The 26,387-nt window shown below is 37.3% G+C and overlaps 1 protein-coding gene across 1 annotated transcript in view; it reads left to right on the top strand.

Moving 5' to 3' along the window:
- The window catches only part of Fbn2 (fibrillin 2), a 231,897-nt gene that overhangs the window by 94,302 nt on the left and 111,208 nt on the right, over positions 1-26,387 (top strand). The window contains exon 8 of the mRNA XM_027949328.2: positions 19,811-19,936. Coding sequence (XP_027805129.2) covers positions 19,811-19,936 — 126 coding nt within the window. The remainder of the gene's footprint in view (positions 1-19,810; positions 19,937-26,387) is intronic.

Genomic DNA, 26,387 nt, shown 5'->3' with positions numbered 1-26,387 from the left:
TTCCATCTTCTAAGATCTTCTTCTGTTTCTCTCTTTAGGGTTCTGTAGTTTTCATTGTATAAGTCTTTCACCTCTTTTGTTAGGTTGATTCCCAAGTATTTTATTTTTTTGAAGATATTGTGAATGGAGTGGTTGTCCTCATTTCCATTTCAGAGGATGTGTCGCTGATATACAGGAATGCCTTTGATTTATGCGTGTTGATTTTATATCCTGCCACTTTGCTGAATTCATTTATTAGCTCTAATAGTTTCTTTGTAGACCCTTTTGGGTCTGCTAGGTATAGAATCATGTCATCTGCAAATAGTGATAATTTAAGTTCTTCTTTTCCTATTTTTATGCCTTTAATTTCTTTCGTCTGCCTAATTGCTCTGGCCAGTGTTTCGAGAACTATGTTGAACAGAAGTGGTGACAGAGGGCATCCCTGTCTTGTTCCAGATTTTAGAGGGAATGCCTTCAATTTTTCTCCATTCAGAATGATGCTAGCCTGAGGCTTAGCATAGATTGCTTTTACAATATTGAGGTATGTTCCTGTTATCCCTAGTTTTTCTAGAGTTTTGAACATAAAGGGATGCTGTACTTTGTCGAATGCTTTTTCCGCATCTATCGAGATGATCATACGGTTCTTATTTTTAAGTCTATTGATGTGGTGAATAACATTTATTGATTTCCATATATTGAATCAGCCTTGCATCCCAGGGATGAATCCTACTTGATCATGGTGCACAATTTTTTTGATATGTTTTTGTATCCGATTCGCCAGAATTTTATTGAGGATTTTTGCATCTATGTTCATTAGAGATATTGGTCTGTAGTTTTCTTTCTTTGAAGTGTCTTTGTCTGGTTTAGGTATCAGGGTGATGTTGGCCTCGTAGAATGAATTTGGAAGTTCTCCCTCTTTTTCTATTTCCTGAAGTAGCTTGAAAAGTATTGGTATTAGTTCCTCTTTAAAGGTTTTGTAAAACTCTGCTGTATACCCATCCGGACCTGGGCTTTTCTTAGTTGGTAGTCTTTGATGGTTTCTTCTATTTCCTCAATTGATATTGGTCTGTTTAGGTTGTCTATATCCTCCTGACTCAGTCTGGGCAGATCATATGACTTAAGAAATTTATCGATGCCTTCACTATCTTCTAATGTATTGGAGTATAAGGATTCAAAATAATTTTTGATTATCTTCTGTATTTCTGAAGTGTCTGTTGTGATATTGCCTTTTTCATCCCGTATGTTAGTAATTTGAGTTCTCTCTCTTCTTCTCTTTGCTAGCATGGCTAAGGGTCTCTCGATTTTGTTTATTTTTTCAAAGAACCAACTTTTAGTTTTGTCAATTTTTTCAATTGTTTCTTTTGTTTCGATTTCATTAATTTCAGCTCTGATTTTCATTATTTCTTGCCTTCTACTTCTTTTGCTGTTGTTTTGCTCTTCTTTTTCTAGGATTTTGAGATGAAGTATGAGATCATTTATTTGTTGGTTTTTTCTTTTTTTAAGGAATGAACTCCACGCAATGAATTTTCCTCTTAGAACTGCTTTCAATGTGTCCCATAGATTCCGATATGTTGTGTCTGTGTTTTCATTTATCTCTAAGAATTTTTTAATTTCCTCCTTGATGTCTTCTATAACCCATTGATCATTCAGTAACCTATTGTTCATTCTCCAAGTGATGTATGCTTTTTCCTTCCTTCTTTTATCATTGATTTTCAGTTTCATTCCATTATGATCAGATAAGATGCATGGTATTATCTCTACTCCTTTATATTGTCTAAGAGTTGCCCTGTGACATAATATGTGTTCTATTTTTGAGAAGGATCCATGTGCTGCTGAGAAAAATGTAACTGCTTGATGTTGGGTGGTATATTCTATATATGTCAATTAAGTCTAGGTTATTAATTGTGTTATTGAGTTCTATAGTTTCATTATTCAACTTTTGTTTGGAAGATCTGTCCAGTGGTGATAGAGGTGTGTTGAAGTCTCCCATGATTATTGTATGGTGGTCTATTAGACTCTTGAACTTGAGAAGAGTTTGTTTGATGAACATAGCTGCACCATTGTTTGGGGCATATATATTTATGATTGTTATGTCTTGTTGGTGTATGGTTCCCTTGAGCAGTATGTAGTGTCCCTCTTTATCCCTTTTGATTAACTTGGGCTTGAAATCTATTTTATTTGATATGAGTATGGACACACCTGCTTGTTTCCGAAGTCCATATGAGTGATATGATTTTTCCCAACCTTTCACCTTCAGCCTATGTATGTCTTTTCCTATCAAATGCGTCTCCTGTAGGCAGCATATTGTTGGGTCTTGTTTTGTGATCCATTCTACTAGCCTGTGTCTCTTAATTGGTGAGTTTAAGCCATTAACATTTAGGGTTATTATTGAGATATGGGTTGTTCTTCCAGCCATATTTGTTTATTTATGTTACTAAACATGGTTTGTTTTCCTCTTTGATTATTTTTCCCCCCTTTACTGTCCTACCTCCCACTGTTGGTTTTCATTGTTATTTTCCATTTCCTCTTCCTGTAATGCTTTGGCGAGGATGTTTTGAAGAGATGGTTTTCTAGCTGCGAATTCTTTAAACTTTTGTTTATCGTGGAAGGTTTTAATTTCATCTTCCATCCTGAAGCTTAATTTCGCTGGATACACAATTCTTGGTTGGAACCCATTTTCTTTCAGTGTTTGAAATATGTTATTCCAGGATCTTCTAGCTTTCAGAGTCTGTGTTGAAAGATCAGCTGTTATCCTGATTGGCTTACCCCTAAATGTAATCTGCTTCCTTTCTCTTGTAGCTTTTAAAATTCTCTCCTTATTCTGTATGTTGGGCATCTTCATTATAATGTGTCTAGGTGTGGGTCTCTTATGATTTTGCACATTCGGCGTCCTGTAGGCTTCTAGGATTTGGGATTCTGTCTCATTCTTCAAGTCTGGGAAGTTTTCTCGTATTATTTCATTGAATAGATTGCTCATTCCTTTGGTTTGAAACTCTGTCCCTTCCTGTATCCCAATGACTCTTAAATTTGGTCTCTTGATGTTATCCCATATTTCTTGGATGTTCTGCTCATGGTTTCTTAACAATCTTGCTGAGCTGTCTATGTTCTTTTCAAGTTGAAATACTTTATCTTCATTGTCTGATGTTCTATCTTCTAAGTGTTCTACTCTGCTGGTAGTATTCTCAATTGAGTTTTTAAGTTGGTTTATTGCTTCCTGCATTTCTAGGATTTCTGTTTGTTTGTTTTTTATAACCTCTATCTCCCTGTATAGTTGATCTTTTGCTTCTTGGATTTGTTTATGTAATTCATTGTTGAAGTGATCTTTCATTGTCTGATTTTGCTGTCTGATGTCTTCCTTGAGACTCCAGATCATCTGAAGCATGTATATCCTGAATTCTTTATCTGACATTCCATCTGCTGCAGCTATTACCTCTTCTAACGTTGAGTTGACCTGCATTGCTTGTGGTCCTTTCTTTCCTTGTCTCTTCATACTGTTCGCGTTCCTTTCTACTTGGTGAAACTGTTGTGCTATTGAATTTTCCCCCTATATATTTATATTGGTCTTGTATAGTTGCAAAGTCTCCCTCGCAGGCACGGGCGGCGGCTCTGCCCCTCCTCCAATTGGGGCAATGTGCCTACCACGCCGGCAGGCCGCTGGGCCTGCTTTGCCGGTCGGTAGCAGGTCCGCCTACCTTGTAGGCGCGGGCGGCGGCTCTGTCCCTCTGGGGGCCGCTAGGCTTGTTCTGTCGGTGGTCGCAGTTCTGCCTACTTTGCAGGCGCAGGCAGCGGCACTGCCCCTCTGCAGGCCTCTGGGGCTGTTCTGCCGGTGGGTCGCAGGTCCGCCTACCTTGCAGGCGCTGGGGGCGGGGGGCGGCTCTACCCTTCCTCAGGCCACTGGGCCTGTTCTGTCTCTCGGTTGCAGGTCTGGCCTGTTCTGTTGGTGGTCACAGTTCCGTCTACCTTGCAGGCGCGGGGGGAGGGGGCGGCTCTGCCTCTCAGCAGGCCGCTGCGCCTGTTCTGCCAGTGTGTCGCAGGCCCGCATACCTTGCAGGAGTGGTTGGCAGCTCTGCCCCTCTGCGGGCCACTGGGCCTTTTCTGTCGGTTGTCACAGTTCCGCCTACCTGGCAGGCGCAGGGGGTGGGGGCGGCTCTGCCCCTCAGCAGGCCGCTGGGCCTGTTCTGTGGGTGGTCACAGTTCCGTCTTCCTTGCCGGCGCAGGGGGAGGGGGGGCTCTGCCTCTCAGCAGGCCGCTGCTCCTCTTCTGCCGGTGGGTCCCAGGCCCGCCTACCTTGCAGGAGTGGTTGGCAGCTCTGCCCCTCCGCGGGCCACTGGGCCTTTTCTGTCGGTGGTCACAGTTCCGCCTACCTGGCAGGCGCGGGGGTTGGGGGGCGGCTCTGCCCCTCAGCAGGCCGCTGGGCCTGTTCTGTGGGTGGTCACAGTTCCGTCTACCTTGCTGGCGCAGGGGGAGGGGGCGGCTCTGCCTCTCAGCAGGCCGCTGCTCCTGTTCTGCCGGTGGGTCGCAGGCCCGCCTACCTTCTAGTATTGTATTCTTAAAATACAATTTTACAAGAGAAACAAAAATATAACAACTTCTTTCTGAAACTACCACTCTAGGCTTAGAAATAAACAAATTCAGTTTTAAACATAGACAAATAAGAAAGTGCTTTAAAATCAATGTTATGTTTAATAGGTGAATATAATACATGATAAAGAAGTTAGCTGATTATAACAAATAAGACTCACTTTTAAAAATGAAATAGTAAATGTACTATGATAAAACATAAGAATATTTTTTTGTATTAAAAATCCAGAATTCATGAAGAAAATAATTGATATATTTAACTACATAAAAGTCTGAAAATGCTGCATGTTTTGGCACACTCCTGTAATCTCAGTGATTTGCAAGACTGAGGGAGGAGGATCCCAGATTTGAGGCCAGCCTCAGCAAATTAGTGAGGCCCGCCCTACACAATTTAGCAAGACCCTGTCTCAAAATAAAAAATGAAAAACAAAGCAGAGGGCTTGCGATGTGGCTCTGTGGTAATGCACCCCTGGGTTTCAATACCCAGTACCAAAAAGAAAAAAAAAGGAGAGAAATAGAGAGGAAGAAGGAGAAGAAGAGGAATAAAGAAGGAAAGAAAATGAAAGAAAAAAAGAAAACCACTTTTACATGGCAAAGATATCAAAAGGAATATCAAAAGAAAAATGGCAAAAAGCAAAAAATATTTGCAATGCATATTAAAGACAAAAGGATAAAATAAGGAACCCTTAGAAATATATATTTTTTAAAAAAGGCTAACAGTAGAAAAACAACGAAAATGTCTTAATAGGTAATTCAAAGTAAAGGAGTTTTTTGAAAAAGAAATGCTCAAATGGTATTTGGGAATAAATACGATAGGTTGCTTTCTTGTTTTATTTCATTTTTAAGTATGACAGATTTGAAGTCCTTAAAGATGTTTTGCAATACAAAACATTTGAAGTTTACTAAAAATATATATATATATATATATATATATATATATATATATATATTCTCATCCAATACTTTAGTAAAACCATACTGTGAAAATTTAGTTGGAGGCTTAGAAAATTAATCCAATGTAATAAACTCATAGGATACAGCAATTTGAAAATTAGATTATCATAAGTTTTCTTCTCATATGGAATCTTTTTCTTAATTTACCATGATAGGGAAAAAACATTTTCATAATTGAATAGTAAAGAAAAATAGGAAGTGTAACTTTTTTATGTTTACTTAAAATTTGATTTAAAATCTTAAAATATTTCTTTTTTTCTTCTTGTCTTCAGAATGAAATATTGGTATTTTTAATCAAACATTTTTTTTCAGAGAGTATAATATTGTATTGTACAAATCCTGTGTACTAGTACACATGAACACTTTATTTTGTAGTGGCTAGTTGATTGGTAGTATTTCTACCTGAAATCAAGAAAGTGTGTGGGTCTCATGAATAGATTGTATTCTAGACCCTATTCCCATTTAAGACAATAATTTATGATTGTGTTGTTCCTTTAGGAATGTTACTATCCTATATATATTGCTATCTTTAACATCTATGTAACTGATGAGCAGTACGTATGAGAAGAAGGGGAAAAAGGAGGAGAAAGATTGTTCTGCTTACCACCAACCTGTATAAAAATACAAATCTTAGAAAGAATTACAATATAGATCAGGTAGAGCAGGTACTCCTAGGATCATTCGTGAGAGGCGAGTGCTCTGAGAGTTGGGAAGTTTCCTAAAAGAATTGATACTATAGATTTTGAACCTGCCACACAAGAGACCATTGATGCCAGAATCTTTGAGAAATATTGAGTTCCTGGCATACTTCTAGACCATCAGGATAGAGCAATGAACAAAGCAAAACAAAATCCTTGTTCTCAGGAAGGCTGACTTATAGAGACAAAGGAAAATGAACAAGTGAAATCTATTCTATGTCAGAAGTGATAAAACATCAGAAAAATAAATCAGGGTGAGAGCCTATAAAATGCTGATACATGTATGAAATTATAAATTAGGCACCAAAGAAAGTCATTGACATGGTGGTATTCAAATGAAGAACTGAAGGAGGTGAAAGAATAAACTCTGGGGAGAGAATTCCAGATGTGGACCAGCAAATGCAGTGTCCTTGGCAGAGGTGTTAAGGAGACATTAGGAGGTCTATGGGACTGGAGCAGAAGGTGAGGAGACTAAAAGATGGATTTGGAGATGCAGCCTGGTACTAGGTCTTGTGAGTTTTTCAGGACATGATAAGTACTTTGGGCTTTAGTTTGAGCTCTTGAGATGGGAGCCATTGGAGGTTTTGAATAATGGAGTAAAGTCGTCGTCTTCTTCTTCTTCTTCTTCTTCTTCTTCTTCTTTCTTTCTTTCTTTCTTTCTTTCTTTCTTTCTTTTTGTCAATGGTTTACTCTAGCTGTTGGATGGTAAAAACAGATAATTAGCAGACTCATGTGGAAGCATGGTGACCAATTAGCAGGATGCTATAGTGATCCAAGTGAGTTCTGATAGAAGCTCAGACCACAGAGTTTTCCATAAAAGTGATGAGAAGTGGTTAAATTTTGAAGGTTGAGCCAGCAGAATTTGTTGCAGATCAGTTGTGAGGAAGAGAGGAAAAGAAATAGTAATTTCAAAGTTTTGGAACCAGAATGTTGAAGTTGCCATTAACTGAGATGGATAACATCTGTGGGTGGACAGAGCAGAGGACAGAATTATCAGGAGCTCAGTTGTTGGTAGTTAATTCTTATTAAACAATCAGATAGACATTTGTAGTTGTATGTTTAAATCAAGTTCAAGAGCAAGGTCAAGGATGGCAATAAATACTTAGGAATGTTACTATACTATATGTACTGCTTATAGTTGATAGTTAAAGCCTTGAGGCTAGACAAGATCAACAAGGGAGCCATCTTAATAGAGAAGTCCAAGTGCTCAGCCTTAGAACATCATCATTTAGAGGTCCAGGACATGAAAAAGAACCAGCAAAGGAGAAAAAGAAAAGATCCATGGCATTACATCTTGACCCACCCAGTTAGATCTTTGTTACTAGCCCTGTCCTCTGCCCTCCTCACTGCAACCTAGAATATGCTCATAGTATCTGCTAGCTAGGGAGGGAGAAAAAGGAAAGAAGTCAGCCATTCCCCTCCTTCACTGAAGGCATTCATGCCTGAGGGAGTCCCTGCTGGGAAGAGGAAATGTTTTAACTTAATGGAAGATGAGAGCTTTGGGATTTTTGGATTTGAGTGGATCTTCTGTTCATCTGAAAAAGCTGGGAAAAATCTATGGGAATTTCCTGAGAATTCCTAAGCTCAGTAAAGAACTTGTCAAGAGAAGTGTGAAGGAGCAGTGGGAGAAATAATACAGTTGCTTTCTGTCTGTACCCTGGCAGTTTAAAATACCTGTCACCATAGAGTCCCTTGGATAATCTGAAACTATTGAGTGTACAGGCAAAAGTTTCACTTTTGCATGAATCATCAAACAGGAGGCCTGAGTAATTTAAAAAACAGGGAATTAAAAAAAAAAAAACAGGGAATTTCAAACGACAGGTCTTCAGTGAAGATCGCCGAGTTGTGTTAATACCCATGAGATCTGTGAGATGACTTAGTTATAGATAAGCAACAACTGTGGTGTACCGTAAAGTAGTTATTCAATACGTAGGGCAAATATGTCTACGTAACCCAGTTCAAGTCCTAATGGAGGTGGTCCTGATGAGCTTCACTCACAGAATTGATAGGCTATCCTATTAGCCATTCTGAATTGATTGATTGATGGATGGATTGATTGCAGAGAATGCTAGTAAATGGCTCTTGGATTGATGTAGTTCCATCACCTCCTTGAGAATATCAAAGTGTATATTTTACAGGCTGAGACTTAGGAGTGACCTCTCCATACTCATAACAGCATTTACACCCCCATTTTATACATATGCACACTGTATTTCTGTGATTCTGTGTACTTGCAGCTGCTTTTTAAATTTAAGCTGGACTTTGTAAAATGTTGCCTGTCATGGAAATTCTTTTTTAAAAAAAAATCAACAAAAACTAAGAAAAATACAATTGTGCTAATTTAAAAATTAACTTTCTTCATAAAAATTCCACATGGTATGAATGTTAGTGACTGATTATAACATTTTCACTGAGTTTATTTCCTTTTATGGTAGTAAGTATAAAAAACACAGAATTTAATAATTTTTAGTAATTTTTAGTGGAATGTGGAACAGATTTCTTTTTCACTTGATGCCATTTATTTAGAAGACAAAATAAATGACTTTAATGTACCATTCATATTAATAAAATAACAAGGATTCATAAATTAATTTTCTTATTGAATTATGCCAAAATACATTTAAAAATCCTCAAGGTTTTATGTTTATACCTTAATGTGCTGATGCTTAATGAGAAAAATGGGAACAAAAAGTACTAAATTCTTGCAACTTTGCCAAGTTCAAATGGTTATAGTAAGTTTAACTTTGGAATTTCCTGACTTTCATGTTGCTGAAATTTAGGTTTTACCCAACATTAAGGGAGACTTTCAATTTACTTTTTCTGGATTTATTTAAAAATGTTAAGGCAATTATGATAGGCAGGGAGGATTGGGGGAAAGATTTTGAAAGACGTGGTTTTAACAGCTTCACTCAGTTGTTAGAAGTATCCTCCTACAAAAGCTTAGCATCAACCATGTTGTCTTCAGAATTTTAGAATTTGTAAATAATTTAGTCTTGCTTGTCTTGACAGTCTGTGTTTAAAGTTTGTCTTCATGTGTCCTAAGTTTGGATTAACAAAGGGTACCAGCATGTTCCCACCCTGAGTAAAACACATAGATGGGTCTGGGGTGCAGGAAGGCAGACAGAAAGAAAAACCATATAGTGGCTATGCTTCCCCCAAAATATCATTTTGGGATGTAGACCGAAAATGGAATTGCATTTTTCTTGGACATGTTATCAGTAAATTTTATGCTTTTGTGTATTTTGAAGTAGAAATAGCTTTCCAATTGTTGTAATGTTAAAAAGCACTGTGATGGAACTGCCTTTTGCCACCATTGCTTCATGCCTGAGTTACTCCAAATTAGTGTTTAAAAAGATAACATCCCTGCAGAGTCTATCATCCATGTGCAGTTGGCTTCCCAACATGGAAGACCTAGCCTTTGTATGCATCCACTTGCCAGGCAGTTATACTGTAAACACCCCATGGTTATCTCAGCAGGCACAGGCTCAGTTCCTGGTTCTACTACACTCACCCTGTGGGTAACTTACCATCATTTTCATGATCTCCAGTGCAGGGAATGGCACCATTAATTCTTTTGCTCAACTCATAAACCTAGGTCCAGCTCAACCCTTTTATCACCAAAATGTTTGAATGTATTCTACTTCCTAAATCTGTTTTGAATTCATTTACTTCTCTGCCTTTATCATTATTGTCTCTCTTTTGCATTACTAAGATAGCTTTCTTTAGGGTCGCCTACATCTTTCTCTGCAACCGCTTCTTCACAAGGCAACCACAGTGATCTATCTAGGTTGTAAGTTTGATCATGCCACTCCTGTTTGGATCCCCTATTCTCAGGATAAAGATCCTACATGATTCATTCTCTGCTTACCTCTCTAACCTTACTTCTTTCCACTCACTTTTTCCACACAGTAACACTTACTTAGTTCATCAGCTAGAGAATTCTTGCCTTGCCTTTGTGCAGCCTCTTTCCTTTGCCTGGAAATCACTATTCCATTTCATTTTCCTGGCTTGTTGTAAGCCTGTTTATCTGTTTCAGTTTAACTGTCACTTTGCCTTGGAAGTCTTTCCTGGCCCTCTTCCCTTCCTTCCCCCTGCACCCTGCACTGTTCCTGCTGTGGCTCTCTTACTCCATATTATCATCAGGTACAGTCGTGGATGCTAGCCACCACTGCCAGCTTCTGGGGAAAGAGTGCAGCTCAGATTGCTGCCTTGCAATCTTATTTCTGGACCAATAATTTTTTTTTTCTTGTATTTTGAAATTAGTTGGCTCTCCCTCCTCCCATTTAAAAAAAAATATTTAGTTTTTAGTTGTAGTTGGACACAATACCTTTATTTATTTATTTTTATGTGGTGCTGAGGATGGAACCCAGGGCCTTGCACGCGCGAGGCCAGCGCTCTACTGCTGAGCCACAACCCCAGCCCCTCCCCTCCCATTTAAAAAAAAATTGATTCAGTTGATGAAGCTTCGTATTTTTTCCTTGTGATGCTGGAGATGGAACCCAGGACCTTGTGCATGTGAGGCAAATACTCTACCACTGAGCTACAGCCCCAACTCTCTTGTTCATGTAATCTGTCAGTGCTGTGTGTTTGGAACAGAATGGGAAGAGTAAAGCATCTTGATTGAAACTCAAAATCTGCATTTTTAATACCTGCCCAGGTGATTCTTTAACACATTAAGGTTTTGTAACATCTGTTCTATTTTTGACTCTATTGGAAAGACTGAAGATATCTGATATGAACTTACACAGCTCAAATTTCCTCTATTGCTATGTCTTCATTTCCTATATTTGATGAATATCTTCCAATTTTTTTCAGAGATACCTGCTCTAGCTCTTTGCCTAATTCCATCATCTGTCTGTGCAGCTTTGAAATTTGCCATTATTAGTTCATAGCTTGTGTCTCTTCCTCTTTACCTGTAGCCAAGTTCATCCTTGGACACATCAGCACAAATCCTCTTCTCCATGTCTTTAACCATCTCTCATTATATTATTATTCTCTGACTCTCTTCACTGTAAAGTTTCCTAAAACCCTATTCTGTACCAGTCATCTCAAGTTCCTCAAGATGTAATGATTTTTCTTTCTTAACATTGCCTTTGTTTTCTAGAATTTCTGATGGCATTTTCTCTTAGAGATTACCCTATTTCTTCTTAAATATGTTTCCTTAGCATATTAGTTTCCTATTGCTGCCTGAACTTGTTACCACAAATTTAATGACTTAAAATGACACAGACTTGTGCTTTTCTAGTTCTAGAAGTCTGAAGTCAGACATGGGTCTCACTGGGCTGAAATCAAGGCATCTGCAGGCCTATGTGCCTTATGAATTTAGGGAATATACAATTTTTTTTTCTCCCAGCTTCTAGAAGCAGCTCTCATTCCTTGGCTTGTGGCCCCTTCCATCTTTGCAGCTAGCAGTGCAGCATCTGCAAATCTCCCTCTGAATCTGGCACTTGTGATTACATTGGAGTTGGCAATAGGGTCATCTCCACATCTGGAGATTAGCTGAATAGCAACTGAAATCCCGTTTGATCATGTAAACTGACATATTCCCAGGTTGCAGGAATGACATCGTGAGTGTTCATTATTCTGCCTGTCACTATTTGACTTCCTTAAAATTTGAATAGCTTTTCAGCAATTCTGGTGACCTCTCTTAACCCTCTCTTTGTCTTCACTTCTCTTTTCTCAAATGAATACATGCTCATAGTAATTGTTTGTAAAATTTTCTCTTCTATTGTGGTCTCTGCTTCTCATCACTTTATATTCTCATCCTACTGATTTTATCCACAATGATGGTTTCAACTGTTTGTATCCATAGATGTCAGTCACCTTCCAGGGATCCACCCTAGACTTTCAGCTATTTTTAGATATTAATAACTCAGGATGTTAATGATGAAACTATGAATTTTCTGCAAAATTTTTTAACCTTTCTAATTTTATCAATATTAGCTTATAATGGAGACTTACTGTCCCTTTCTCTTACTCTTGCTTTTGCTTTTGCTTTTGGGGTATTCTTGTATCATCCATTTTTCTCATACTCCTATCCTCATTAACCAAGACCTTAGATGATGTCATTGCCTCTCCTGTCCCCTGTTCTTAACTCAGCCCTGTTTTTTTTTTATCACCATTGACTGATGTCTTTGCCAAAAGTAGAATTATTACTTCTCTTTATTTAAGCCAAATTATTTGAGAAATTACACCTTTAAAAGCTAGTTATCATCAATAAGCTAAATTTTCCATGTTTATTTAAATTTTGTCTGATTCCACATTTAAAAAAATACATATTATAGAATAGCAGATAAAGCCCATATTATCAATTAGAACTGAAGGTAAAACAGTGTCCTTCCAACTTACAGTGTCCTTCCAGTTTTATGTATATGCATATTCTACTGGAAAAAAATGCACACAAAGATTCTAAGGATTGCATTTGTCCCCCTTCCCACAAATAAATTGTATATAAGGAAAAAAATTGTATGCTAATTGGTCAGCTAGACTAAGGAAGTTAATATATCAGATTTATTGGTTGCAATAACAATGTAATCAGTAAGATCTTTAATGATTAATGGTTCAGAGAACCTGAATTCAGTTTTAAAAGTCACAGCTTGGAGGGCGGGGCTTCCTGAATGTAAATAAAAGTCTCATTAGAGCTTGACCTAGCCACACAAGAATTTGACTGGTAAACTACATTTTTTAAAAGTTTTAAAAATGCATTATTTAAAATCTCTGGAAATTAAAAGAAATGCAGCCCAATGTAAAAAAAAAAAAATATTATGTCATTGTCAGTTGTCAAATCTGGCTCCATAAAAAAGGATTTACCCTTCATTATCAGTTGAAATCTATGCCACGGATGCAAAATTGGCTCAGCATCTGTAACTCAATCAATATAATGTGTAGGTAAGAATAAAGAACAAAAGCCAGGATCATGTCAATAAATGCAGGAAACCATGTGAAACAAATGCCATCCTTTCATAGTTAAAATGACCCCAAAATTAGGAAGAGAAAGGAACTTCCTCACCTTGATAAAGAGCATCTATGAAAAACTACAGTCAACATCATACTTCATAGCAAAAGAATTAATAGTGTCCCTAAGATCAGGAACAAAACAAGATGTCTGTCCACATTCTACTATTCAGCATTGGGCTAGAGGTTCCAGTTAGGTAAGAGAAGGAAGTACATTGTATCCAGACTGGAAAGGAAGAAGTGAAACTAAAGAGTCTCCCCTTATCTTCAAGGCATATACTCCAAGCCTGCAGTGAAAGCCTGAAACCATAGTTAATAACTGTGATAAAATCCAATTTATAAATTAGGCATAGCTATTAGGTGCACTACTCATTCACTTTGGGGCCATTAAGTAAAATAGGAGCTACTTAAACACAGGGCTAGTAAAAGATTAATAGATGGGTACCATATACAGCATTGATATGCTGATCAAAGGTATGATCAGCAAGTGGGGTGTAAGATTTCCTCGTGCTATTCACAGTGGCACACACTTTAAAACTTATGAAAGACTATTTCTGGAATTTTTCATTTTACATTTTTGGGATCATTTTTTTGAGCATGAGTTACTAAAACCACAGAAGGCAGAAACCCAGATAAAAGGGGACTACTATATCTCTATTTACAGATGACATACAGTTAGTAGATAAGGTATCAACTGAAGTGAACAGACTATAAAATGGTATTAGAACCAACAAGTGAGTTTAACAAGGCTGCACTTCAAGATCAGTATACAAAATGAATTTTACTTTGTATGCACCAAGTGAACATTCTGAAAATGAAATTAAGAAAAGAATTTAATTTATAAGAATTTCATTTAAAGAACAAAGAATAAATAAGCACTTTAAAGGAAAAAAGTGCTTAAAAATAAATTTTAACACTAATTAAGAGATGGGCACACTGAAAGCTGGAAATATTGCTATAAGAAATTAAAGAAGGTCTATTAAAAGGAAAAATAGCCTATCTTTATAGATGGGAAGTCATAATATTGTTAAGATGGCAGTTCTGTCCATATTGATGTTCAGATGCAACACAGTTCCTGTCAAACTCCCAGATTTCATCTTTACAAAGATTGTAAACCTAGTTCTACAGCTCATATACAAATAAAACATCAGTTAAGGGGCTTGAATAAAGAGCTCTTACAACTTATTTTAAAAAGACAAATAACTAAAAAATACAATGGGCAAAGGAAATTAATGGATACTTCTCTTCAAAGACTCTACAGAAGGATAATAGTTGTGGTGCTCATCATTAGTCATGAGGAAGATGAAAACCAAAGAACAATGTGGTACCACTTGCACACTCAACTAAAAAGAGAGAGAGAGAGAGAGAGAGAGAGAGAGAACAAATATAATGAAGAATGTTCTTTGGGACCCTCATACATTGCTGGTGGGAATGTAAAACAGTACAGCTAATTTGAAAATAGTTTGTCAGTTCCTCAACAAGCTAAACAGACTTACTATATGACTCAAAAGTTCCACACTAGGTGTACAACCTGATAGAGATAAGCATAAGACAACACAGAATTAGTACTTGAAAGTTCATGGTGACTGTTTATGATAGCTAAAAAAATGGAAATCACCTAAGTATTCATCAAACGTCAAAGGATAAGTAAACTGTAGTTAATTCATACAGCAGAATATTATTCACTAGTAAAAAGGATTGAAGTACTTGTCACATTATAACATGGATGAATCTTGCAAACATACTAAGTGGAAGCACCCAGTCACAAAAGACTGCCTGTGGTATGATATCATAGATAGGAAATGCACAGAATTGACGAATGTACAGCATCAGGCTTGGAGGAAGATAAGAAGAGTGATTGCTTATGGGGTAAAATTTATTTTGGAGTGATGAAAATGTTCCAAAATTATGTTATAGCGATGATTGTACAATCCCGTGAGTGTATTAAAAAACTAAATTGTGCACTTCAAGTTAGTGAATTATATAGTATACACATTTTATCACAATAAAGTTCTTTACAGATATACAACAAAATTCTGAAGATTCATCATACGTTCAGATCTGAAAAGGGGAAATTAAACCTCATGGTTCCATATAACTTACTGTATCATATATAGAAAAGCTTAAAATAGCAATTTATTGCATTCAGCACTTCAGTCATGAATTTTCCTAATGTCAAAACAGCAAATATGTGACTAAGTATAAATTCAAGATATAACAGAATTATATTTACTTCTAACTACACACACACACATACACACAAATGTACAGAATATGCCTGATATGCATCATTCTTTGGCCATGATTGAAGGAAAATATTCTGAGAACACTTTATGAAACAAAATTTCTTGTTTTATTTGTACCAAGTCCTTTGTAACATGAGTGTGACATGGACTGCTTCTACGTGTGACGTGAACCTGTTAGAATTAATAGCATCTCTAGAGTAGTGTTGTTAGAATTGAGTGACATCTGATATCACACTACTACCAAATTATTTGTTATATCCTGCTCAGAGTAAGATTTGCAATCATTGTAAATGTTGGTTGACAAATATGAGATTATGTGGTTTGGCAGTCAGAAATCCGTCAGATGGTTTTGTTCAGATCTAGCTTTCTTTTTCTAAAAACCTGTGTTTCGATTCTTCAGATCTCCAGACACTTTACAGCTCCTCTGTGCCTTCACCCTTCCATGGCATACCTGGCGACCCTCTCCTTTTCACAGTGCTCTTCCTTCGTCTCCATTCGTATGCTCTTCCCTGCACATTTCTTTCCTTCCCAGTCTCCAATGCCCTATTTTATTCCTGTGATTTTCCTTAAATATTGATGGTCCTCATGGCTTCTTCTTAAATTCAGCTATCTTCTTGGAAATCTCATCGATTACTGCAACATCAAATGCGATCCCTATACTTCGTGATAAACCACACAAGTACATCTTTAGAATTTACCTCTTGGCTGAGTTCATACCCAGGTTTTTGACTGTACAGATGAGATTTTTGCCTGTTTCTCTCAAACATTTCAAGTTCAAAAATGTCCAACTCAGTTTAACATCAAAATTGGATTTTTGCTCCATGTCCCATTCTCTGTTCATAGCACTACATCAGGTACTTTGTTGATCAAGCTACATGTCTGAGTCCAGTGACAAAGTCTTGTTGATTTCTCTAATGATCTTTTCAATGTGTTCTCTTCCTTATTGTAAAGCTTAACTTCAGGTCTCAGCATTTATCCCTAAACTGTCATCATTCCATCTATTAAACACAGAGATTGTCTTCTTATGATATCGATTTGCTTATGTAATAATTTGTTCATTTAAGTTCCTTCCAGGCCAACATCCATCTCTTCAGAATATAAGCCACAGTCCTTGGAATGGCTCTTCAGGATTTGGCAAATGCTTAAGAAGCTATGCTTATTGTCCATCATTTCCCACCATTCTATACTTCCTGTTCTTCAATTCTGCCATATTTTCAGAATCACTGGTCTCTAGTCACTGTTTTTTGTTATTATTTACTTGTCTAAAGCTAACTACTTTCCACTTGCCACAGTACTTGGTCCAGGTCTCTGGGACCCTGACAAGCAGTACATTCTCCTGGCTGAGGAATCATTCAGAAATTGGCATGTGTCCCAGTACAAGACATTGGGACAAAAAGGAAGATTTGCTGGGGACTTCTGGGAGAAAGTTTTCTTCCTCTTAGGAGAGAGCCACTAGAAAGACAACCTCTCCTCCTCTAAAATGTCCCAGTCAAAGGTCCAGCCTAACCTACTATGGCCATTTTGTCTCTATTGAGAAAAGCAGCCTAAAGATAAAGTAAGAACATAGCAGGCTACTACTGAGTATTTTTCAGAGAAAATGAGCAGGACACATTGGCTTAAACCAATCCTGAAATCCATGCTACTTCTGGACTTCCAGATGTGAAAACTATTTAAATTTCTGGTTTATGTCAGCTTGGATCCATTTTTCTGATATTTGCAGACCAAAGTTCCAAACCAGTTCCAGAGGAAGTGACTGGAAACACATTAGGTGTATAGAACACAGATAACAACCCATTCCAGCATTAAGACTTCACTGAACTTTTCCCAGGAATACCCTTGTCATCATTAGGCACACTTGTTTATACCTAGGCAATATATGCTTCATATTTGTGAAGATAGTAGTTCCAAATCTGATTATGACATGTGCTCTTGAAGAACTAATATACAGAAGAGCTAAGTGCTCACATCCTTCTGAACAGAAGTGTTAATGCTAAATTTAAATTGATGGACAAATACTGGGCATAACTTCATTGAGGTATAGGGGATTTGATCAGGTTTTTGGAGCACCTACCTTTTTAATTCTTAAAATTTGGGGGGCATCTAGCCCAAAAATAATTGAAAAGCATCCATATTTTTTATATAGGATTCTGACATACTTTTCTGAGAGCCTTTTATATCAGTTATTTTAAAGTAAACCTTTTAAGGTTCCTATTTCATTGTAAGGAGAATCATGAAAAACACAGAGATTTTGTACAATAAAATATTTAACAGAAAGACTACAAATTTAATATCACTTCATGTGTTGTTCTATGACCCAGGTATTTTTCCCAGAAATGGAAACTGTCAAATGTCTTTCCATTTTCTCCTCTTCTTGTTGTCAGGGAGGATATTTAAGATTAGTGCACAAAGAAATTCTTTATTCTGAAAAGAAAGGCCTGGAAATCATAGTTAACATATAAACAAAGGACTTGTGTTCTCCTAATTTTTAAGAATTTGCCTCAATCAGCCATACACAGTGTCTCTCACCTGTAATACCAGCAGCTTGGAAGAGTGAGGCAGGAGGATTAGAAGTTCAGAGCCAGCCTCAGTAACTGAGCAAGGCCTTAAGCAATTAAGTGAGACCCTGTCTCTAAATAAAATATTTTTAAAAAGAGCTGGAGATGTGGCTCAATGGTTACATGCCCCTGGTACAAAAAAAAAAAAAACAGAATTTTTATCAATCCTGGAGGCTTAAGAGACTAAAAAGGCAAGTTTTGGTCCTTCACTTTTGTGGGACTTGCTGTTTTGGGATATTTTATTTTTTTGGCCTTCCTTATCCCCAGGTGATTGATGTGTTTATTTGGTGACTACAGTATAGTTGTTCTAGTGTCATTGCTGCTGGATCCATGTTCAGTTGCATTAAACTCTGCTGCACTGAGACAGCAGCACAGGATGCAGGAGGTCCTAATTTCGCACACATGGTTTCATTTTGTTGGATTAAGTCTGATGGTAACTTTTTCACCACATTATATATTTGCTTCTCATGTAGTCAATTCATGTTAGAATTCTGATCTCTCTTGAGGCATTGGTAGATTTTGATTTGTACCTCTCTGCCTTCAGCAGCTAACTGTTAAGCCTCAAATGAAGATATTATTTCAGAGAATGTCTGAACCTGGTAACGTTTTTAAAAGAATATGCCAAGAAGACACATGCACGTAGTTAATTCACAGCTTGTAGGCAAGAGTGACTTGTGAGTATAAATAGGGGGAAAAATGAATAGAGGGTTGCAAGAATGGCATTGCCAAACACCCCTCAACTCTATGTTGTTTAATCAGAGAGTTTAAATTTCTTTCCTTGCATTTACAATAAAAATGTAATTTTTTCCTGCCTTTTAAGTTTACACATTCTCAATGAATATACAACTGAAAGAAAAAAACTGAAAAGAAACTTGGAGTTTTAAGTAATTATCTATGTTTATGGCTTTTATAATTGTTCCTTCTATTCATTGGTCTTTGCTACCTCTGTTTCTTAAAAAAGACTGCCAACAATCCAGCAACCCTGGCTGGATTTTCCTCACAATGGCTCATTTCCTTTTAAAATGTATTAGCAATTAGCTCCCAGTGTACCTAATTGCAGCTTTGTTTGACTTTCCACCTCCCTCTGCTCACTGGATTAGAAGAGAAGTACATTAAAGCTTATATAAATGGCCAGGTTTTCTCCTTTAGGGAAAATTTAAAAGAAAGCAGACCTTTCATTAATGTGAAAGGAAATAGACTATTCCGAACATTGAGTAAGCTAAATGGATAAGTGCAGGGAGGTACAATAGGAAAACTGGACCCTTCCCAGAGCCTCCCAAGTTTTCCCCTTGCCATGTTCCTGTATTACTTTAGATTGAAGTTATTCCCAGAATGTCAGATATACCCCTATTCAAATAGAAGTACATATCCCAAAGCCAAATAGGAAAAAAAAAAATCAGCTACTCTCTATTGGTTCAAATAATGAGTGTGAACATCAGCTATAATTTTTCAAATGTAATTATTCCATATTTTAAAATGTAATTGTGTATGTGTTTTTCAAAGGGCTCTAGAAGGATAATTCCCTAGTTGACATAGAATAGAAATGAAAACATTGACATCTTTACTTATTTCCAATTTAAATTGCATTTGGGGGGAGAAAAAGGATATAGAGTTTTGCTTTAGTTGGCCTTGTTTTACTGCCATGGGAGTTGACTTTCATCTGAGTTCCCATAGATATCTGTGAGAAATTCTTTAGGGCCTGAAATAAGAGTATCTTCAGGGTTATGTGATCTGACCTAATCACCCATGAGTGCTCTCATACTCTTTTTTCTTTCTTTTAAAAAAAAATCCCTTATTTCATGAAGCCCTTTCTCAATTATCTTCTCCTTCTTCCCTTGATTAGACATTGATGAGTGCAGCATCATTCCTGGGATATGTGAAACTGGTGAATGTTCCAACACCGTGGGAAGCTACTTTTGTGTTTGTCCACGTGGATACGTAACATCAACAGATGGCTCTCGGTGCATCGGTAAGCCTGGAATTTTGAAGGCACAATACACTGCTCCTTTATAATGACAGAACAACTCAAACAGGTGTGCCCATGGCAAGATATCAACCCATTGAGGAAATGGCTGAAAGAGCTGTTTAAAGTAAACGGTACCACTATTGAGGGACTGATAGACCAGGTACTCTTTGCAAAGACTTCAGTTTTAGAAGGGTTTGAGTTGTCAAAATCATTTGGGGAATAAAGACAGACCTCCTCGAGACATTGCTCTTGCCCAGCATTACAGACACAAAAGCATGAGAAACATTTTCAAAATCTGCTTTGGGAGACAGAATGTAGTAATTAAAGGTTCTTTTGTTGGTATGAATCATGAATGCAGTCAACATCTATTTACTTAGAGCTTGTTTATTCTAGTAAAAATAGTGATTATGAAAAAAGAAATTGACACCTCTAATTTTGTGTTTTAAGCATATTCAGATTAAAGCCAATTACATTTGTCTGTTCTCCTTTGTTCAGAAAAATCAAACAGTACTTCTTAGTCATAGTGTGGTCCATTCATCATTGAGCAAGCCTTAGACTTCTGTATTTTTCTTCTTCTTTTTGTATTGGCAAATTGAACTGGGAGGCTCTTACCACTGAACTAAGAGGCACTTAACCACTGAGTACCATATTCCCAATCCCTTTTTCTTTTTATTTTCTTTTTCTTTTTTTTAAATTTGAGACAGGGTCTTGGTAGGTTGCTTAGGACCTTGCCAAGTTGCTGAGGCCGGTTTTGAACTTGTGATCCTCCTGCCTCAGCTTCCTGAGTCACTGGGATTTACAAGCATGAGCCACAGCGCCTGCCTACACTTTGTTTTATTGTGAGCACAGAGACTGAAAGTCCTTTGATGATCATGGCAGAGTGAGCTGCTGCTCTCCCATTTCTCTTCCTGAACTTTCAGACTAGTCAATTATAATTTTAGGCTGAGAGTAGTTAGAAAGAGAAGAAGAGAAATACACAGTTCTCTTCAGAGGATATGAAGATTCACATAGTGGAGAAATTAGAGAATTTATTTAGTACCCAAGGATGGACTTGCTTGGTCCACTAGAAGACCTGTGCCACCAATACAAGGACTGTGACCTGAATTGGTTTAATAAAATATACTGATATGCCAGGCATTATGCTGGGGATGACCATCCAACAGTGAACACGAGAGATGTAGGTGGGGCCTTCAGAATACCATACTGTCATCATAAGTAATAGTGGAAGAGTAGCAATGGCAGTAATAAAGGAAACAACAGTAGTGATAGTAAAAATAACAGCTATTGTTTATAAAGACCGTGTATATATCAGACACTGGATATCTTTATTCTTTCATTATCTCAGAGCTTTGTGTCCTCAGGAAAGCTACTGATCTCTTTCTCTTGGAGTTTCTTCTAATTGAGTGTTCAATAAAATATTCCACATTATTATTAAGAGGAGGAGGAAAAGAATATGTCTACATTAGACCCAAGATATTCTGAATTTTTTTTTATATAATACCATTTGTTTGTCTCACAAAGTTATGGTAAACTCCTTTTTTCTCTTGCCTCTGTAAAGTCCTGAGTTCACCTAGACATTCATAATCCTTCATAACCAAGCCCAGCCTCAGGACTCATTTCTATACTTGGGACCTCACACTCTCTCTCATACTGCACAAACCCACACCTCCATGCCTTTGCCCACGATGCCCCTTCTGCCTGAAGCATGGTGGTTCTCTCCTTCTATGCTCATTAAAATCCAACTCATTCTTTAAGTCTCCAATTGGTATAATTTTTTTATAGATATTCCTACCTAATCCAGATTTTCTTCTTAGGCAAAATTAGCCAGGCCCTTCCATGATGTTTTTCACCCCTCTCATTTCAGGACATTTTGTAGCATCACACACACTTGTGTTTTCCTCACTGAGCAGACTGAAACCATTGTATCCTGCCTCACACAGCTTAGTGCATTCTGGGCCTCATGTCACATCTTGAATGAATTCTGTGCTCAGGACATTTTTTTTTTTCTGAATGAATAGTAAAACCAACAAATGAATGAATGAGATGATATTGAATGCAGGACCTCCCTGTTTGTTAGTAACTGCTTGCATCATTTGGCATCTAGTTGGACATGACAGTGTGGCACTGGGTTATGGTCCTGTTTGCTCAGAAGGCAGCACCTGGCTGGAGCTTCAGAAACTGAGTCCTGAACTAGTCAGAGTCTCATTCATCTCATGTTAACATCATACTATTAGGAACAGAGTTAAATCCCTGAGAATGACTAAAAATCTAGAAAGCCAATGTTGAAATTAATCAGCTTCAATGTTTTTGGAATAACTATGTTACATTTGGAATAAGTATATTTTCCATGTGTGAGGAAAAACATAAATACCACGTTTTAATGTGTAAAAGATTTTTGTCTTTGATTCTCAAAATTTTGAGTCTGTTTTCTTAGACGGAATTATTTATGATTGAGTTATATGTCATAGATATTTCCAGAGGATTTATTTTGTAACTATATATTGTACATGGTACACATAATGAGGTTTTTTTAAAGTATGAAACTACCTACTATCTGCAGCTGTATTAGTGAATGAGATTAGTGAATGCTGAATATTGCCCTAATTTATTATACTATTTAATACAAATATCCTGAGTCCATAGTACATTGCAAAGCATCAATAAATTAGCCCTGTTTCTTTCAAATGTGGAAAAACAGCTTTACATGGTAAAAAAGTTTTATACATTTTAATTTTAAAATAGGATAATTTTACCATTTTATTATATGCTAAGTACAAAAGACAAATTCCTGATTCAATTTTATCTAATGTGTGCATCAAGTTGGTAAATATCAAGTAAAGAGCAATTTTTTAACATAGAATACTAACATATGCCAGTTCTAAAAGGACTTGAAGCATAACTAATATTCTTTTCCTTAAAAGCATTTTAATAACATTACTTAATGAATCTATGTCATTTTGCAATTCACTGTAGTTGGCATTATTAATACCTAAATTCCACATTGTAATATAGGCAGAGAAGAATGAATGACAGCCAGCAGTAAGTAAATAATGAATTGACAAGAAGCAGTGAGCAAACTAGCACGCAGGATAATGTCCCTGCTGCTCTCGTGCACACAGAGCTGTCACTGACCCTCAGCAAGGGGACTGCAGAGTGCCAGTCAGCAGCAAGTTCAGAAAATGAGATCAAGCATTTAGAAATTCTTGCATGACGTTGCCACCACATCCTAAGGCACTTCTTTGACTTTTACAAAAGTTTTAGAGCACAACATCACCTTGGAGTGTTCTTGAGAAAACAAAATCTAAAAACATCATGTGTGGTTTAGTCAACTTTTTTGCTGCTGTGACTAAAAAATGTGACAAGAATAATTTTAGAGGAAGAAAAATTTATTTAGGGACCTCACAGTTTTAGAGGTCTCAGTCCATAGACAGCCAGCAGTATCCCTAACGGTTGAGGTGAGGCAAAATATCACAGTGGAAGTATGGGCAGAGGAAAGTAGGTCAGGACATGGCCACCAAGAAGCAGAGGGTGGGGAGGAGGAGAGAGACAGACAGACAGACAGACAGACACTCTCCTCACCAGTAACAAAATATATACCTCGAAGGCCCCATCTTCTCTAACCACACCCTACCTGCTTTCAGTTACCACTCAGTTAATTCTTATCAGGGGATGAATTCATTGATTGGGTTAAAGGTCTTATAACCCAATTATTTCACCTCTAAACATTGCATTGCCTCACATGAGCTTTGGGGGGACATCTCACATCTAAACCATAACAGTGTGAAAAAACATACACAAAAGAGCAAGTCTGAGGCAGTTGTTTATTAATTGCTGAGTGATTTTAAATAATATCAGTCAAAACAAAACCCAGGGACAGTGGCACATGCTTGTAATCCCTGCAGCTTGGGAGGCTAAGGCAAGAGGATCAAAGTTTGAGGCCAGCCTCAACTACTTATTGAGACCCTAAACAACTTTTGTTAAGACTCTCTCCCAAAATAAAAATATATAAAGGGTGCAAGGGGACCAGAGATGTAGCTTAGTGGTAAAATGCCCCTGGGCTCAAGCCCCAGTACCAAACAAATAAATTTAAAAAAATAAAATGTCTGGTTATTACAGCTAAAATTCTTGAGGAGATGAGCACTGACATAGATCTTGAAAGCAATGAGTAGGAGCCAGACAAACAGAAGGATTAAGGGTGAGTCAAGCAAAGGAGAATGGTGTGATGTAGACTACAGATGCTGTGGGCTGGGGAGATAGTGCAGGGAGTCTGGAAAAGGGAAGTAAGAGAGTGACTGGAAATAAAGTGAGAGGGATGATTGAGATTCTGCTGCCAAGGGTATTGACTGTCACACGAAGGGGTCTAGGTTGATTCTGGGGACAGTGAGAGCTCATGATGATTTTTGAGAAGAACAGAGGTGAAAATCATTGGGGCCTGATGTGCCCATAGGAAGCAGATTGACAGGGGGACTGTTTTCAAGATAAAAGGAGAAAGATCATCATATTGGGACATAGAATGAAAGCAGGATGCGATTTTTAAATTAATTTATAAGATTATATGGCTGAGGCAGGAGGATCGAGAGTTCAAAGCCAGCCTTAGCAATGGTGAGGCGCTAAGCAACTCAGTGAGACCCTGTCTCTAAATAAGATATGAAATAGGGCTGGGGATGTGGCTCAGTGGCCAAGTGCCCCTGAGTTCAATCCTCACTATTCACCTCCCCCCCAAAAGATTATATAAATCAAGGATAGTTTATATAGTAAGCATTACTCTATGCAACCCCGGGGTGTTGATTATATATTCATATGTACATCTGCAACAAACACTTGAAGGAGAACCATAAATACGGAAAATGTCTTGACTAAAAGCTAAAAGGACAGACAAAGATGAAACAATGTGCTGGATAGTGTTCTAGTTTTAATTAGAATCATATAAACAGTGACTGGTGGAACAGGGATACTAGTTTTAATGAAAGAAGACAACATTTCCTAGAAAGGGAACTTGAGATGGTGAGGAAACACTTTCCTGCTTTGAAGGAAGAAGTCAGCCTGAGAACCACCACAGTTCTGTTCCTTTCGTTGTTCCTAGTTCGCTATTTTAGAAATAGTAAGAATCTGCAGAAATAATCGAGGAGAACCCAGGATGGAATCTGTCAAAGAGAAGGTGCAGACATTCAGTGTCCAGAGTCAATGGCTGCTCTCTGTGGAACACCTACCGCCACCAATGTTCTGACTTGGGCTAAGTTCCTCTGTGTTTTCTAGCTGAATTCTTTCTTTTTTTCTTTTTTTATTTTAATTTTATTTGTTTTTTTTAGTTGTAGATGGGCACAATACCTTTATTTTATTTATTTATTTTTATGCGGTGCTAAGGATCGAACCCAGTGCCTCACATATGCCAGGCGAGCTCTCTACCACTGAGCCACAACCCCAACCCCAACCCCTTTATTCTTTCTAATGAGAAAAAAAATATATAGAATATTCAGATTTATTTCAGGATACAGTCCTCGCTTTTTACCAAGTTTTCATCACATTGTATAATTAAACACTAGTTCTCCTCAATCAAGTTTAGACTAAATGTCAAGTAAGGAAACACGCTCTGATAAGTGTACCATGATTTTGTTTCAAAGTAGAGTTATATTTTAATCAGAGGAGATGAATTGCTTCCTGTTTTCTCAGGGTGGCTGTAAGAAAGACTCTTGAAAGCCTTGTTCAGGCAGTGTTGTAAGCACAAAAGGAGATGAGAGGAACAGACTCGATTTCTTTACTTAGGACTTATCAGTCCTACCAATAAACATACACCCAGTGGTAGAATAATTTTTCTACAGCTTTTCATCTGCTTTTGTCTCTCTTAACTCCTTGATTCAAAGGATAGTGATTCTGGACAACTTTTATGTTTATCAGGTACCCATTTTTTATCCCAAATACTTTTCCAGATGATAACATTTTTTAACTCAGTGTTGTTTTTTTACCCCCCATAAGGACCATAAAAATTCAGACACACCAAGGAAAGAACAGTAACATAGGAAAAAGCAGTGCCTTTACTGCGTTGGTTTACTGTGAATATAGCTTTTTGGGAACCTTAACCATAAGACACTATACTGGACTGAATCTCATCTTGTTACACTTCAACTCAAAGGATTAGAAATAGGTTGCCTGCCTCTGCTGTTATTGGATGATTCTAATTGTGGAATTTATGAAAGACATTTATGATTTTCTTTCTAATCCTCTCTTACTGGCTTCACCCTGTCACCCATGACAGTTTTCTGCAGTATATATTATAGAACTGACCTAAAGTTTTCAAACTATAGAACAATGGCTATTATATATATATATATATATTTTTTAATTTAACATCAAAATGTTTTTTAGATCCCACGTGATGGCGATTTTATACCTCAAGAAAATACATAATGACAAAGCTACTCGGTGTTTGGTAAAGGTTTTAAGTGAATTTGCATTT

The sequence above is a fragment of the Marmota flaviventris genome, chromosome 5, assembly GCF_047511675.1.
Source record: "Marmota flaviventris isolate mMarFla1 chromosome 5, mMarFla1.hap1, whole genome shotgun sequence".
In the NCBI taxonomy this organism is placed as follows: Eukaryota; Metazoa; Chordata; class Mammalia; order Rodentia; family Sciuridae; genus Marmota; species Marmota flaviventris.
Note: the sequence above shows the minus strand (reverse complement) of the source record. Positions and strands in the feature narration are given on the sequence as shown.